We start from the raw sequence: 17,850 nt of genomic DNA on the forward strand, positions 1-17,850 counted from the left end.
ATTAAAAAGTCTTTTATAAAGATCCCGACGCGTATTACGTATAGTTTATTTTTATACGAAATATAATCTATAAATATAGGATTTAAAAAGAGGATATTTATAATTTCGACGAGACCGGCTTTTTTATAAGTTAAATCTCGTCCGAAATAATCGTAACAACCTTTGATTAATGCGGAAAGCCTAGGATAATATAGTAAAAGAACCGGGAATAAGTTATAATTATTTAGGGCGTTAGATCACACGGTTACGCTATCCTTCTATATATCATCTTTGCTAGGAAAACGCACCTTTTTTCTTAGTACGAAAACAGCCTATTACCGAAAGATTAGGTAATCGTAGTTATTAAAATTAGCTAAATTATGAATAAAAGAGGCGAAGACTAGATTCAACACTTTAATAAACATACGAAGTCTCATACGAAGGGTACTTACCGCCTATTAATCTTTAACAGCTATAAGAGCCACCACTTAACAGCTTTCGAGCTCTATTATAAAAAGAACTTAATTATTATACTTTATATACCTTCTTATTTATTATATAAGTTTTAACCTCTTAATATCGGCTATTTTTATAAATTAAAAAGGGCGTATAGAAAAGAAATTAAAAGTTTTATACGGGCATATATTACTTATATTTTAAAAGAGGACTTCCTATTAACGTTTTTAAAAGCGTTCTAAGCGATTTTTATTATTTCGAATATATAAGGAGGCTTTTAAAAAATACGACTCATCCCGTATAATCCGGAATATATTATTTTATAATTAGATATAAAGCTACGTATTTTAATACCTCCGGGGATATTTTCCGGCCTATTTATTCCTTAAAAATTAAAAACCTTAAATAACTCGATTAAGGCTTAATTTTAAACCGAATACGTTCGAAACTACATTATATAGTATTAAAATAACTTTTCGACGTTTATTTTAATTAATTTTAATTAAATCGTAAACGCTATAATATATATTATATACCGAGTTACTCTTTTAAGAAGTAAAAATATAATACTTCGAAAAATAAATAAAATACTTAGCCGGCGCCGCCGTATAAAAAAAAACGGCTATAAAATAAAGGATCACTTCTTATATAAATTAAAAAAGACTTATAATTTTAAAAAGACGTTAATAAATAATTATAAAACGAATTACGTTAAAAGAGTAATTATATAAAGATATTTAAAATACGCTTATAACGCTATAAAATCTACGGAAAGCCTAGGTATAATACGCGTACTTATTAATATAATATAGAAATATTTAAAAATAAAGATTCCGATTAATTTTAATATATTAAATATATTATAATAAAATTAATTTATATTTTATTAAAAAGGGTATAAAAAATAAGATATTCGCTTATATAAGATATTCGTTTTTAAGATATATTAATATATATATATATTACTTAAGTTTTTTATTTTTATTTTTTCTTAAAACGAAAAGAATAAAAAAGCTTATTAATAGCGTAAATATTAATATAACTCTTCTTCGAGGTTTTTTATAATATATGTTTTTAAAGTTTATTTATATTTTTAATTAAGTTTATAAATTAAGATAAAAAGAGGTTCTTTTTTTAATAATATCTTATAATTTTATTATATATATAAAATAATAAGCTTATTTTTAATTTAATATTAAAATAAGCTTCGAATTATAAGTAATTTTTTAATATAATTATTATAGCATTTCACTTAATAATTTTAAAAATAATATTTAATTTAAATATTTTAAATTAATAAAAGGGGTTTTTTTAAACTGTTATCTATTAATTAAACTTTTTTTAATATATTTTATTAAACTTAAGCTATTTTTTTAATTAACTTTTAAACTACCTATTATTAATGTAATTAAATATTTAAAAAGGATTCTAATTAAATAGTTTTTTTCGAAACCCATTAAAGCATACCTTAAATGTATTAAACTAACACATTTATGACCGTCTACTCGTTACTCTTTTACAGATTTAAAAAAATCTAATTTAGATCCGCGGTAATCCATTAATCTTTCGATTATAATCCGAGTTGTTACTATATATGAGTGATTAATTCATCCACTTAAAATCTTTCTATTAAAGCTTAGTATTAGAAAATTTTAAAGGTCCCCGGAATTAGATAATAGTGGTTATATAAATATACTAGTTAGCATATCAGTGACCATCTACTCGTTGCTCTTTTATAATAATCCCTTAAAATTAAACCTTATAAGTGAGTCCCCTGGGGATCACTACAAGTGGAATTTATATAACACTTGCGCAAAATTCTAAATTATAAACTCTTATTTAATACTTACTCGTCCCTTGTTCATTTTAGCTTTTAAGTTTATTATTTCATCTACCCCTTTTAGAATTAAATGACCCTTAGCTTAAATATTTACTATAGCTCGGCTTTAATCTATAAAATCTTAAGCTTTTACACCTAGGGTTTTATAGATATTAAAAAAAGGTAAAATCTTACCACTAATATCTGAAAATTTATAAACATTATACTCTACAGCTAGACCTCTATTATCGTTTACTAAGACACCGCATTTTAGATATGAAATTAAACTACTTAATAGTTCCTTATCTCTAGAGTGCTGAGATAGTCGGAATTAGGCTGATATTTTAAATCTTAACTTAGAATAAGTTTTCGTAGCCTTAATAGAAAAAGTTCCATCGCTTAATGTGAACCCCGTAATCTTAAAAAAGATAAAAAGACTGTTGCTAGTTTTGCATTTTTTATAATTAAAGCATTTTAAAAATTATATCGTATTTTATAATATTTTTTAATATTAATTAAAAACTTTATAACTTTTTTATATTTTTATAAACTATAAATCTTTTATAAACGGGTTTAAATTAATATAAAGCGTTTTTATTATTTATTTAAGCTTAAAGGACTTAATAAATAATAATAAAATATAGTTTTTTTACGTTTTATTATTAAATAGCGCTTTAATTTAAACTCTTTTAATATTTATTATTAATATAATATAAAAACCTTTTTAAGTTTATTAAGTAATTTTTTTTATATTCGGCGGTGTTTATTTCTTAACTAATATCCTTTTAAGTAGATAATAAACTTTTACGATTAACCGTTATATTATCGCTATTTTTCTTTTCTTTCTTAATAAAGTACTTTTTAATACGCCGGTGAATATGTTTTTATACTCATGCTTATATAAAGTGCTAGCTTTAATACTTAAAATCTAAGTTTATTAAATAATTTAAAAGTTTATAAAATTTATAAACGTTTATAATTATTTTATAAGTTTTTAATTATAATAAAAAAGTTTTCTTATTAAATATATACTTAGACGTTTTAAACGTATTAAGCGCTTTTTTTTAAACTTTTATAAGCTCGCAAGTTTTTTTAGTATACTTAAAGTATTAATCTTTAAATTATTTCTTTTAATCTCGTTTTTTTAATAAAATTAATATAGTTATTATAAGTATAAAGTAAGTTATTTATTAATTCGTTAAGGAAATTATTTATTTCTAAGTTTTTTTATAAGGTATTTAATATAAGCGATATATATATATAATATTTAAAAAAGAGTAAAGTATATATTATTTATAAGCGAAACTCGGAAGTCATTATTTACGGCGTAGTTTTTATTAACCCTTTAATCGAATCTTATTATAATAAGTATTTAGCGTAAATATTTCGAATTTAAGTAAAGAATATTCGAAATAGTTAATTATTTATTATTCTTTTAGTTTTAAAGCTCAGCGAATATATTTATAAGCTTACTTTTATTAATATACTTATTAATCGTGGTTTTTTATTATCAAAATCGTTATATATTAAAGTAAATTCTTTTTATATTATAATATTTTAATTATAGCTTCTCTTAAATTTAAAGGCTTTTAAGAATTATTCGGTTTTCTCTTTATTTATTAAGTGTATAATATACTTATCGTTATAATATGCTATTTAAAAGAGGTTACCGTAATTAATTATAGCGCTACTTCTTTTAATAGCTATTATAGGGGTGTTCTCGTTTTAAGTAGCGTTAATATGTTATTTATCAGGGACTTTTTAAAAATCTTTTTTTAAAGATTAATATTCGCGGGCGTAATACTTCTATTTTTAATAAATAATATATTTTTTTATCGTACTTATTATATTTATTAATGTTAAAGTTTATAAGTCCGCTATAAAATTAAATATAATAACGTATCTTATAAGCGAATATCTTATATAAGCGAATATCTTATTCTTTTATACCTTTTTTAATAAAATATAAATTAATTTTATTATAACGTATTTAATATATTAAAATTAATCGGTATTCTTATCTTTAAATACTTCTATATTATTTTAATAAGTACGCGTATTATACCCGGGCTCTCTATAAATTTCATAGCGTTATAAGCGTGTCCTAAACGTCCTCGTATAATTACTCTTCCGACGCGATTCGTTTTATAATTATTTATTAACGTCTTTTTAAAATTATAAGTCTTTTTTAGTTTATATATAAAGTAATTCTTTATTTTATAGCCGTTTTTTTTATACGGCGGCGCCGGCTAAGTATTTTATTTATTTTTAAAGTGTTACGTTTTTATTTTTTAAAAAAATAACTCGGTATATAATATACGTTATAACTTTTACGATTTAATTAAAACTAATTAAAATAAATATTAAAGAGTTATTTTAATATTATATAATACGGTTTTAAATATATTCGGTTTAAAATTAAGCCTTAATCGGTTTATTTAAAGTTTTTAATTCTTAAGGAGTAAATAGGCCGGAATACGTCCCCGGAGGTGTTAAAGTACGTAACTTTATATCTAATTATGAAATAATATATTCCGGATTATATAGGACGAGTCCTATTTTTAAAAGCCTCCTTATATATTTAAAACGGTGAAAGTCGCTTAGAACGCTTTTAAAAACGCTAGTAAGAAGTCCTCCTTTGAGATGTGGGTAATATACGCCCGCATAAAATATTTAATTTCTTTCCCGTACGCCTTTTTTAATGTACGAAAATAGCCGATATTAAAAGGCTAGAGCTTATGCGACGAATGAGAAGGCATATAGAGTATAATAATCGAGTTCTTTTTATAGTAGAGCTCGAAAGCTATCGAGTGGTAGCTTTCGTAGCTATCTAGGATTAAGAGGCGATAACGACCTTTTATATAAGACCTGGTACTAATATTAATTAAAGTATCGAATTTAATCCTCGCCTCTTTTATTTATAATCTAGCTATTTTTAGTAACTGCGATCACCTAGTCCTTCGGTAATGGGCTGTTTTTATACTAGGAAGAGAGGTGCGTTTTCCCGGTAAAGATAATGTACGAAGAGATAGCGTAACCGTGTAATCCGACGCTCTGGATAACTATAACTTATTCCCGGTTCCTTTACTATATTACCCTAGGCCTTCCGCGTTAATTAAAAATAGTTATAATTATTTTAAACGAGATTTAATTTATAAAAAAGCCGGTCTCGTTAAAATTATAAATATCCTCTTTTTAAATCTCGTATTTATAAATTATATTCCGTATAAAGATAAATTATACGTAATACGCGTCGGGTTTTTTATAAAAAACTTTTTAATAATCGATTTTTCGGTTAAAACGTGTCCGGAGGTCTAGTTATTATTATACGAAATTAGAGGCCTAATTAATATCGACTCGTCCCGCGTTACATAAATTAAATAATCGATTCGTTATATTTTTTATATTATTTAGTTGAGGAGGAAACGATCGCGTATTTAAATTAATAATATATTAAATAATCGTATCTTTTTTAAAATTTAAAAACTTTCGAGAATTCGTAAATATTTCGCGTCGTATAGGTTAATTATTTCGTTTACGCTATAAGGTTTTTAATAAGATATAATAAATTAATACAGCCTTTCGTACGTTTAAAGTTAAGTCTTTTTAGAGCGCTTAAAACGCTAGAATTATATTATTCTCTTTTTAAAGTTATAGTATTTTCGGACGTAAAAGAATATAAAAAAAGGTTAAGGCTATAAGGAAATTTATAAAAGTGAGACATTCGCTTATAAGATACGTTAGTATTTTTTAATTACGTATTAATATATTATTATAAACGTTTTATATTAACTTAAATTTAATTACTTTACCGTTATTATCTACTTTACTTTTCGCGGTGTACTTTATATATACGCGTAGTATATTTAATAGTGAGCTTTATATACGAAAAGAAATTTTTAAAGGTATTAAATTAACTAAGTTTATTTATAATTTCTTTCTTTAATTTTTAATAATATATTATAACTTTTATAACTTCGATATAATTTAATCAAGCTATAATGTGTTAAAATTTAATAGTATAAAAAGCGGTTAATAGCTTTTATTTAAAAGTCTCGAGCTTTTTCTTAGCTTATTACTTTTTATAAAAGTCTTAGAAGAGTGACTTAAAGGCGTCCTTAAAGCTATTATAATTTTCGAAAATTCGTTATACTCTTAAGCGGTATAACTCGATTTATTAGTTTTTTTACGAGTTTATTTAAGTAAGGTTTAAACTAAGCGAGTACTTTTCTTTTAAAGAACGAGGCGGCGTTAATAACTTATTAAGTGTTACGATCGGCGGGTTAGGCCCCCGCGGGGTAGCACTTAAGGCGTAGAATTAGACAGAAATAACCGTCTAGTCATTTCCGAAGCTTTTGTTTTATGGCGTAGTGGTTAGTCTAAACGCACTGTAACATTAAGTAGCGTTTTAAAACGTTATTTTATAAAATTATTAATAGGCTTTAATTTAAACGAGTAATTTTTAAAGGTTCTCGCTCGTCTCGTTAAAAGGTGTTAATATATTAATTTTTATTCTTTTTTAAAATACGATAAGGGTTTAAATAATATTAATAGTAGTATAAAAAAACGTGCCTTCTCGCTTAGTTTAATAATATTATAAAGTATTTATCTTAGGGCTTTTTTAATTAAAAGCTCGTTACGCTCTTTTTTAAGTTTAACGTAATAATATTAATAATTAATATTCTTTTATTTAAAATCTTTAATTCATTTAATTAAAGTTTATTGAATAAGGCCGTCGTTATTATTATTATTATTAATCTCTATAGCGGGGTTTTATTAAGAGGTGTTAAAGGTAGTAATAAAAGCTTTTTTTTATTAAATAAAATAACTAAGTTTAAATATAAATATAGTTTTTATAAGGCTATAATTTAAGGGTTTAAGTAATAATTTATAAAAATAAGAGTACTGAAAATATAACGAAGGTTATTTAATATTAAAAAAAACTTAATTAAACGTACCTAAGTTTATATTAATAATATAAAAAAATTTAAACGTATAATAAAAAGAACGCTTTATTAATATAATAAGTAATAATTCTAAGGTTTATAATATAATAAATAAAAGTAATTAAGTAAAACTATTTATATAATAAAATTATTAAAGCTATTTATTTCATAAATAAATTAAGTTAATACTTAAATTAATTATTAAATAAAAAAGTATTTATATAAAATATATAAGGGATTATTTATTAATATATATTTATTATTTTCTTTATTATTCTCGTTAATTTAGCTTTATTTTATATTACTTAGCTTATTCTTTATAAATACTTTTAAGTGTTTTTAAGCCGCTTAGTTAATTTTTACTAAGCGCTTTATTACGTAACTTATTACTCGTCCTTATTATTTTTAAGCGTACTCGTTTTATTATTAAGCGAAGTAATATCTTTATAATTATTACTCGTTATTAAAATAATACTTAAATTTATATTAATATTATTAGCGGTATAATTAATAATTATAGTATCGTAACTTAATTAAAGTACTATAAATTCGTATTAGCGAGTAAGGTTTTTAATTATATAATTAAGTTAAGTTATAATATATATATTAGATATTTATAATAATAAACTATTTTAAAATAAAATAAATAAGAAAAAGGAGATAATATAATAGCCTAGCTTAATTATATAATTAAACTCACCTTTAATATAGCTTTATAATATTTTAAAGCGTATATAAAATTTAATATAAAAAGTTACCTAATAAATTAATGCTTATAAACTTACGTATAATATTATAATAAAAATATATAAGCGAATTAAATATGTTCGTTATTTTATATAATAAAAGTATAAGTTAATTATAATTATTTAATAACGTGGTTTATTATTAAGTCGACTATATTATTAAATTAACTACTTTTTTTTAAACTTATAGTTATGAAAATATTATATGTTAAAATTTAATTATATATTATCGATTTAATCGAAAAAAGATCGTATCGTTTTAATGATTTAAGCGGCGCGAGAAGGTTTAAATCGAATTAGCTAAAAAACTATTACGAAAGTGTACGACGTCCCCCGAATTATTATAAGCGACCGACTCCGCGGTATTAAACCTCGACGCGAAATCCGACATTTATAATATAAATTAAATCTAATTAAAAAATAAGTGCTTTATAATTATATAATTAATTTAAATACTTGAAAAAATACCTCTTAATATTAATATTATAAGAGATATAACTAATCTTTTTTCTAAATTACGCGGCGGCGACCGCGTTAATAAGTACTAGGTTAAACGTTTTATTAACTATAACTTAAATTTAAGACTTAAATAAACCGTTAATACGATTATTAAAGGGCTTTTTATAGAGATATAAGTATTATTTCCGGCTAGTTCGCGCTAATTACGAATATTAAAACTAAATACGATATTTTAAATAAAGATATATAGAATTTTAACGAAACCGGCTTTATATCGGGCATAATCGGGTTAATACTCGTTATAACACGCGCCGATCGTTATAAGAAAACGAAGTTAGTCTAGCTTAATAATCAGGAATAACTAACGGCTATTAAATATATTAATTTATAAGGCTAATATATTCCGCCGTTCTTAATTATTTAAAACTAATATTACTTCGTAAACTAATTTCGTAAATACGACTTATTAAACGATTAAATAATTAAACCGACTTTTAACGATTAAACTAATAACGAAACGGGCTTAAATTAAATGCGATACTTCGATAAATATATTAAAGCGTGGACGAAAAGCTTTTATTACCTCTTAATTTTAAACGGTTATAAAAGCTATATTTCGGCCTAATTTAAAAAATATTATAAAAATAACGGCATTATTACGCTTAATATACCTCCTTACTTTTTTTATTTACTCTAATTTTTAAATACAATATCTTATTCGCCGTTAAAAACGTATTTATTTAAAAAAATATCGAGCTATTTATTAAGGCGTTAATAAATTATATTACGAAATTAAAGTTCTTTATCGCTTATAAGGCCGCGTATTTTATTATTCTTATAAAAAATAATATTAAATCTAAATTTAACGCATCTAGTTTAATACTCTACCCGGACAAAATAATTACTAAACTAGATATACGTTTTTAAACGCTTATACTTAGCTCGTTACGTCCGGGGACAGCTAGTACTTATAACCCCTAAACGCGGTTCAACTTTTAATAAACGACTAGATACTTTATTTTTATTAAAAAAGCTTCTCGATACTAATTTTATATAATATAAATTTAATAATAAAAAAGTATAAATATAATAATATATAAAATAACCTTTATAAAAAATAAATATATACTTTATAAAAGATTAATTTAATACTTTTTAAGCGTTGAAAAAAAAAACAATCGCGCGTTTAACTTAAAAAAGCTATTATTATATAAGAATTTCAAGAGCTATAAAACGAAAAAAATAAAAAAGAAGCGTTTAGTAATTAATAAATACGGAACGAGGGGTTCGTTAAAACGGAGGGCGACCGGTAAAAGGCGCTATAATATCTACGGCGAAATAGGTTATAATACGCGAATATATAAAAAGGATATAAAATTAAGTAACGAGTCGAATAAAAAGTAATCTTAATTAATTTAAAACGTTAAGGTTAACTTCATTTATATAAAAATAGTGAGATATAAAAAAAGTGGCGGACTTAATAATATAGCCGACTTAATAATAAATCACGTTATAGTTTTTTAAATATACGAGCTTTTAAAAACTTAATAACGTTATTTTAACGCTTTATATATATTTACGCTTAATATTTTAAAATATTAAAGTTTATAACCCTTTTAATAATATTACTTTTATATTTAAATAACTCGCTAATATATTATACTTATTTTTAATATTATTATTTATTTAATATTTATATGCTTTTATATTAAATAGTCGCTTTTATTATTAATAAGCTTAAAAAATAAATCTAGTTAATATAACTTAATTCTTTATTTTTATTAAGTATTAGTAATTATAGTAATATTATATTAATTATATTCTTTAATTATATTTATTTTAAAAACTTTTTTAATTTAAATTAAAAATAACTATTAATATAATATAATAAATTGATTAATAAGTTATGAATAATTAAAGTAAATTTTAATACTTTATTAATAATATAATAGTTTTTAACTAACGTTTTTAACTATTTTAATATATATTAAAATAATTACTATTAATTTATTTTTAAATATGTTAAGAAATATAATATATTTATTAATTTAATTAAGTGTAGTATTAATAAATAATAAGTTTAAGTAAAATTAAATTGTAATAAAGTTAATTTAATAAAAAACATTAAATCGGTTATTAATTAAGGCGTTATTAATATAAAATAACTAAACTAACTTTTTTAATAATATATAAATAGTAATAAAGTTTAATGATTTAAAAGAACCTTGTGTTAATATAAAATTAATAATTATTATATAGAATTAGTAGTTAATTATATAGAATTAATAACTAATTATATTAAATTAAAAACTTTATTTCTTTATTTAATATTTAATTTATAAGTTTAATTTTTAAAGTAATTCATTAATTATTTAATCGTATTAATCGTGGCGTTATTAATATAAAATAATAAAACTAAGTTATTAAATAAGAATCTAATATATATTTTTAATATACTTAGTTTTTAATTAATAATTAAATTTAAATATAAAAAGCTTATTATTTAATTAATTTCGATTTAATATATAAGCTTATATTATTTCGAAAAAATGTTATTAATATATAAAAGTAAAGTTTATTATTAATTAAAATTAAATTAAAAGCTTAAATAAGTTTATAAATATTAATTAACGAGGTAACTCTTTAAACTTACTTTAATACGACTTTATAATACTTTAAAGCGAATATAAGATTTAATATAGTTATATAATTAAGCTAAGTTATAATATTAATTTCACTTTTTTAAAACGTTAAAGACTTTAAAAATCACGAGTTTAGCTTAAAAAAGCCTTTATTATTAAGGAATTTCAAAAGATATAAAACGAGAAGGTAAAAAAAACCGTTTAATAATTAATAAAAGTAAAAATAAAAGCTTATTAAAATAAAAAGTAACTAGTAAAAAGCGTTATAATATTTATAACGAGATAAGTTATAATATATAAATATATAAAAAACATATAAAATTAAATAGCGAATTAAATAGCGACACACTAGGAATACTTTCAGGTAACTTAGATGAGCCCCCAATTATAAAATCTCAGCGAATTGCATTATCATGCCGTTGCAACTTCCTGTATCGTCTTGTAGAATTGGCTTGGGTCATGTGCAAACCGACCGAGGAACAGACCATCGACGCCAGTTTTCAGCTTCTCGAAAAGACCCGGACCGGCGCTTCCGCCGTAGAGCAACCGCGTGACCCCCTCCCGCTTCTGCACGCAGTCCAGCCCCCGCAGGCGCTGGGCCACATCCACCACGTACTCGGCCGCCGCCGGCTGGGCCGCACCGATGGCCCACACCGGCTCGTAGGCCAGGATAACCTCGGCCCCGTCCGACACGGCGGCCATGACGAACTCGACCTGAACCCTGCACTCGTCGACCGCGACGCTGACCTCGCCCTGCGTGCACTCCCCGATGCACACGAGGGGGATCATGCCGTTCTGAGCGGCGGCGGCCGCCTTGCGGGCCGTGTCCTCGTCCGTCTCGCCGAAGAGGCGGTGGCGCTCGGCGTGGCCGAGCTCGACGATGCGACAGCCCACCTCGGCGAGGACGGCGGGTGAGACTTCGCCGGTGAAGGCGCCCGCGCTCTCGTAGAAGGCGTCTTGGGCGCCTGTCAGCACTTTGGTCCCCTCGAGTTGGCCGATGACTGAGGCCAAGGTGATGTGGTCCGGGATGATGAAGACGTCTACTTCGTCGAGAAGATGCGGCGTGGTCGAGAGCAGCTCCTTCACTTGCTGGACGTAGTCGCGCGTCCTGGCTGCCGAGAAGTACATCTTGGTGGAGACTCCTACGAGCCTCCGCCGGGAAGGGGTAGTCATTATGCGAGGCAAAATAAACAAGAAAGCCAGAGAGAGGATCACCGAGGTCTGAGTTGCTATGTAATGATTCACAGGGGTCTTCGCCAGGAAAAGGTTTATACTCATGAGAAACACGGCATTTATTTCAAAGGAAAGTAGGATGTACATACTGAATGAATGGTCCAAGGGTGCTTGCTGTAAGTCCCACCAATTCCCCCAGTTCCCCCCTCAGTTAGTGGGGTAAGGCACTAAATACTAGGAACGCGGGGCCGGAGATTCTGTAAGATTCGGATTGAGATTCACCAAGATCAACCGTCACATTGGCATTGACTACACAGCAAGTCGCCCAACTAAAACATCTTGTGATTCACCAGTTATCGTTATCATGTAGGTAATCGTAGGTAATGGGTCACTACTGGTGCTGCTCCAATTCCGAGATGGCTTCCACCTTGACCGCCGACGCGCTGTTGGGGTCGAACTCGTAGCCCAGCCACTCCCGGGCGAGCCGCCGCGCCAGCTCCAAGCCGATGACCCTCTCGCCCATGCACAGCACCTGCGCGTTGTTGCTGAGCACTGCGCGCTCCACCGAGAAGCTGTCGTGCGCCGTCACCGCGCGCACCCCGCGGATCTTGTTGGCCGAGATGGCCACCCCCAGGCCTGTTCCGCAGATGAGCAGCGCCCGGTCGCATTTGCCGTCGGCTACGAGCTTGGCCGCCGCCACCGCCCGGTAGGGGTACGCCGTCTTGTCTTCCCGCGCATGGCTTCCGACGTCCTCGATGAACTCGACGCGCGGGTCCTTCTCGAAGTCGGCTTTGATGGTGTCCTTGTAGGCGACGCCGGCGTCCTGTGTGTGTATAGAAAAATGCTGATCAGCAGCAGCACAACGGGATCGATAGATTAAAAAAGAAAAGGACGAAAATATGGGGCGGCAGTCAACTTACGTCGCACCCCATCGCGATCTTGTACTTTGGTGATCCCATATTGACGTCGTATAGTCTTCAAAATCTCGCTATCTTCTAGCTGTTCCCAGGGCTTCGCTTTGGGGGAGAATCTACCACCTAAAAACACTCGAGTCAAGACAATGGCATCCTGTTATTTCGGGTTATGTCGAATACGACGAGGAGGGGAGGGACACGACAGATTGCCAATCGTCTTGACGCTTATAGCAACCCGAAAATGGCCACACAGACAGCATGGCACAGACATCTTGGCCTTTCCGCACCTAGCCAGTCATGCACCAATCGTGACACCCGGCTCCAAGCGTGCCTTCGTTCGACCTTTACCCCCTCCCCCACTCACGGTACTTGAAGGTTATCACCAGAAGCGGGAGGCGGCTATATTCATTTCGCATTGATGCCCGGAGTGAGGGGCAATAACGAACCAAAGAGGCCCCTCCCTGTTCTAGGTGTCACATCTGCGCATGCATACTACTGCTATGTACTGAACAAGCCAGTCTCCAGTATTGGACCTGACTTGCAACATCCGTATGTACGCGGTTCGGGTCAGCTGAGCCGAGCGCGAATGACCTTTTCATACTTTATGAAATGGAAACCCACGACGTTCTCGACTCGAGTCGCCCTCTCTCGTTCTTCCCAGGTCTCCACCAGCGACACTCCCCACACTCCACCTCCAGGTTTCCTAGTCAAGCATCCACCCCTCGGGTTGCCCGATTAGGCAATCCCTTCTTAGTATACGCGGCTCAGAGCAACGGGTCGGCGCAACCTCCGTCAAGTGAGAACCAGGGGGTCCTCGCTATCGGCTGTGCGACCGGCTGTCAGAAAGACTGCCAGGAGGTGAAGCAAGCAAACAAGTTCTGAGAGATCGTGCAGAAGCTCGAAGAACAGGCACACACACACACACACACACACACATCTCAGAAGCAACGATGTCAAAACGTCATCTATTCCAGTCGCCCGACGGGCTCGTCAACAAAGCTCTTCGGGGTATTATATCATACAACTCTTCCCTAAATCTCGACGAGGCCAACCGCGTCGTCTACGACACGGACTACGACAGGTCCAATGTGTGCATCATCAGCGGCGGAGGCTCTGGCCACGAGCCGGCCTGGGCTGGCTACGTCGGCAGCAATATGCTGGCGGCCTCGGTCGCCGGCGATATCTTCGCCAGCCCCAGCACCAAGCAGATTGTCGCTGCTATCGAGGCCGTCCCGTCGGACAAGGGCGTCATCCTAGTCGTGACCAACTACACGGGCGACTGTCTGCACTTCGGCCTGGCCAACGAGAAGGCCATCGCCCAGGGCCACAAGAGCCGCATGATTATCTGCGGCGACGACGTGTCCGTCGGTACAGTAAAAGGAGGGCTGGTAGGCCGCCGCGGCCTGGCCGGCCAGATTGGCGTCCTCAAAGTGATGGGTGGCGCCGCGGGCTCGGGCGCGTCCCTCGACGAGGTGTACGATTTGGGGGTTGCGTTCTCGAACCAGATCGTCTCCATCGCCGCCACCCTCGACCACTGCCACGTGCCCGGCCGGACGGAGCACGGCATGTTCGCAGGCGACGAGATGGAGATCGGGACGGGCCCGCACAACGAGCCGGGCTACAAGAAACTCTCGCCCGCGCCGTCGCCCGCAGAGCTCGTGAAGTCGCTCTTGGCGCACTGCCTCGACCCCAACGACCCCGAGCGCAGCTTCGTCACGTTCGACAAGGCCGACGAGACCATGCTGCTCGTAAGCAACTTCGGGGGTATGTCGCCGCTCGAGATGGGCGCCCTGGTCGACGAGCTCCTGGAGCAGCTCGCGCGCGACTGGGGCATGGAGCCCGCGCGCGTCTGCTGCGGCCAGCTTGAGACCTCCCTCAACGCGCCCGCCTTTTCCATCTCCGTCATCAACGTCACCGCCGCGGCGCGCAACTGCGCCTACTCGGTCGACCAGATCAAGGAGTTCTTCGACATGCGGACCAACACCAGCTGGGAGTCCGTCGCGGGCTCGCAGTCGAAGCCGCGCCGCGGCGGGCGGCGGCAGCAGGTCGTCCCGCCCCCCACCGCCGAGCCGAAGAAGGTCGTCGAGGAGTCCAAGGACTTGAAAGTCGACCCGGCGACGCTCGAGAGCATGCTCCGCAAGGCCTGCGAGGCCGTCATCGCGGCCGAGCCGGACTTGACCAAGTGGGACACGGTCATGGGCGACGGCGACTGCGGCGAGACCCTGAAGACGGGCGCCAGCTATCTCGTGGCGGCTCTAGACTATCCGAGCAAAAAGCTCGCAGCGGATGGCTCCGTCATCGCGGTGCTGCAAGAGCTCGAGGAGATCGTCGAGGGCAAGATGGGCGGCACGCTCGGCGGCATCCTCGGCATCTTCTTCGTGGCGCTGCGGACCGCCATCGAGCAGAACACGGACCTGGCCCTGGGGTCCGAGGGCGTGCCGGAGCTGTGGGCCAGGTGCCTGGGCATCGCGCTGCAGCAGCTGGCGCGCTATACCCCGGCCAAGGTCGGCGACCGCACCGTCATGGACACGCTGCTGCCCTTCGCCGAGGCGATGAAGACGGGCGACTTCGATACTGGGGTCGAGGCCGCCATTAGCGGTGCTAATGCGACCAGGGCCATGACGCCCAAGCTGGGTCGTGCGACGTACGTTGGCGCGGATATGAGCAAGGAGCTTTCCCCCGATCCGGGTGCTTGGGGGGCTATGGTGGCTATCAAGGGTCTTCGGGAGGGCATGTAAAAAGTGGTACATTCAAGTATATGTTTCTGGTTCCTAAGTATATACGGGTTTAGGCAGGCATTATAAATATACGTACGATTACATTCGGTATAACAAACCTGCTTGATCTCATTAGTGACTGCCATGTAGTACAGTAGACAATGTAGTACAGAGATGGGTTTCCACGCAGGTTCGGGCGACGATCCCCGTGCTGATCTGTGAAGAATACTGTTGCCCATTATTGCTGGGGTATGTTCTATCAAGCGTTCACATCTCGAGGCAAAGGCATTTGCTGCAGTACATCATCAAGTTTCATTATCTATCGAACGAGCGAGCTGGCCATCTACCTACTCTACTACGCCTTCCCGGCACTGCCCAGCCAGACGCAATACTGCTCGATCGCCTTCTGCATGGCGTCGGTGCCGGCCTCGATGACGCTCGTAAGCGGCTTGCCACTCATATCCTCCTGTACGCGGGCGTAGTGCTTGTTCATGCCCTTGTTGATGTTGACCTTGCTGACGCCGGCCTTGATGCAGCGCCGGAAGATGGCCTCGTCGAAGGGGTCGGCGCCGTGCAGCACGAGCCGCACGCGGTCCCCGACCCGGTCGTTGATGGCCGCGAGCCGCTCGTACTCGAGCTGGATCCCGCGCGGCCCGTACTCGCCGTGCACGTTGCCAAACGCGGGCGCCAGCAGCTCGATGCCGGTCGCGACGAACTCCTCGGCGATCTCGGGCGTCGTCAGCAGGCCCTCGAGGTCGGCCGTCGCGGCGACGCCGTCCTCGCCGCCCTCGATGCGGCCGGGTTCCGCCTCGGCCGCGATCCCGCGCGCGTGGCAGTAGTCGACGAGCTCGCGCGTCAGGGCCAGGTTTTCTTCCTTTTCGTAGTGGCTCATGTCGCACATGATGGAGTCGAAGGCGTCGGGGATGTCGGCGGCGCGCCGCACCAGCTCGGGCGTCTGGGCGTGGTCCAGGTGCAGCGAGACGGGCACCTTGGCGCTGTGGCAGGCGGCCGCTGCGGCCAGCACCAGTGCCGTGCCGGCGTATTCAATGGCCCAGGGGAAGAGCAGCACCATGGCGGGCGAGTTGGCCGCCTCGGCCGCGCGCACCGTCGCGATGATGGACTCGATGTTGTAGCAGCACATGCCCGGCACCGCGTACCCCTCCTTCTGCGCCTTGTTCAGAATCGCCATGGTGCGGTTCTCGGCTAGCGAAGGGCGCCCCATCTTGAAGGTGAGTTGTGAGGTATTATTATTATCCTGCTGTGTGGTGTGCCAGCTCAAGCTACCTGCCCTTTCGCGGAGGATCACAGTCTTAATTCAGAATGTGTAGTATAGTGTTGCTTTTTGCAATGAACTGTCGGTCTCGTACAGTCAAACAGGACTTGTGACTATCAGATGCTGGATGCCGAACTTTGGAGTAGTGTGCTGAAGTAGGTACATGTAGCTCGTCGGACGAATGTGGGATGCCGAAGCCCCGGCATCTTCCATTCGGGATAACATTGCCTCGAGTATTGAGTCGCCAAGCCAGCAAGCGCTCCGGTTGAAATGCTGCCGGAACACCCTAGAAGACGAGTGCATTCTGCCTATGCGCGCGAAAGACAGCATTGGGATCAAACACCCCACCAGAATGATGAAAGGAAAGATTGAGGGGTCCTCATAGTGGGGTAGTAGTGTGATGTCAGTTTAACCATGCGGCCCCTGACTTTGTTGTAGACCGGCAGGTGGAGGGGGGAAGAGGGATTGGAGCGTGGGGTAATTGGGTAATTCGTGGTCATGGACCAACCCCGAAGTCGGTTCGGAACGTCGGGGAGTTGACCGGGGACCACATGAGGGATATCCTTGAGCCTACTTGCCAAGTCCCGGATTCGTCCTCGGGTCATCGCTCGGGTTGTTAGAAACGAGCGACTAGCAACGATATGTGGGCCCCTATTTGGAGAGTGTCGCCGCCAGGACGCCGTGGTTGACATTACCCGGCAAGTCGATTTGTGTACGGCTGATACA

At 35.6% G+C, this 17,850-nt stretch overlaps 4 protein-coding genes across 4 annotated transcripts; 1 reads left to right on the forward strand and 3 right to left on the reverse strand.

Annotated features, from left to right (window-relative positions):
* Positions 1-11,458: 11,458 nt before the first annotated feature.
* PG994_002950 (Triosephosphate isomerase) lies at positions 11,459-12,220 on the reverse strand (the record flags this gene model as incomplete). Its single annotated transcript, XM_066854359.1, has 1 exon — positions 11,459-12,220. One exon carries the CDS (start codon positions 12,218-12,220, stop codon positions 11,459-11,461), a length of 762 nt encoding a protein of 253 aa, XP_066720214.1.
* Positions 12,221-12,611: 391 nt separating this feature from the next.
* Positions 12,612-13,179, reverse strand: PG994_002951 (ribose 5-phosphate isomerase; the record flags this gene model as incomplete). Its single annotated transcript, XM_066854360.1, has 2 exons — positions 12,612-13,043; positions 13,141-13,179. The coding sequence occupies 2 exons, from the start codon at positions 13,177-13,179 to the stop codon at positions 12,612-12,614; spliced, it is 471 nt and encodes a 156-aa protein (XP_066720215.1).
* A 905-nt stretch (positions 13,180-14,084) lies between these two features.
* PG994_002952 (uncharacterized protein) lies at positions 14,085-15,872 on the forward strand (the record flags this gene model as incomplete). The annotated part of the gene is made up of 1 exon (XM_066854361.1): positions 14,085-15,872. One exon carries the CDS (start codon positions 14,085-14,087, stop codon positions 15,870-15,872), a length of 1,788 nt encoding a protein of 595 aa, XP_066720216.1.
* A 334-nt stretch (positions 15,873-16,206) lies between these two features.
* Positions 16,207-17,073, reverse strand: PG994_002953 (ketose-bisphosphate aldolase; the record flags this gene model as incomplete). The annotated part of the gene is made up of 1 exon (XM_066854362.1): positions 16,207-17,073. The coding sequence occupies one exon, from the start codon at positions 17,071-17,073 to the stop codon at positions 16,207-16,209; it is 867 nt and encodes a 288-aa protein (XP_066720217.1).
* Positions 17,074-17,850: the final 777 nt, after the last annotated feature.

Source organism: Apiospora phragmitis (genome assembly GCF_038363925.1).
Source record: "Apiospora phragmitis strain CBS 135458 chromosome Unknown utg000003l:1.0-2676785.0:1.0-2680665.0, whole genome shotgun sequence".
NCBI classification, from domain to species: Eukaryota; Fungi; Ascomycota; class Sordariomycetes; order Amphisphaeriales; family Apiosporaceae; genus Apiospora; species Apiospora phragmitis.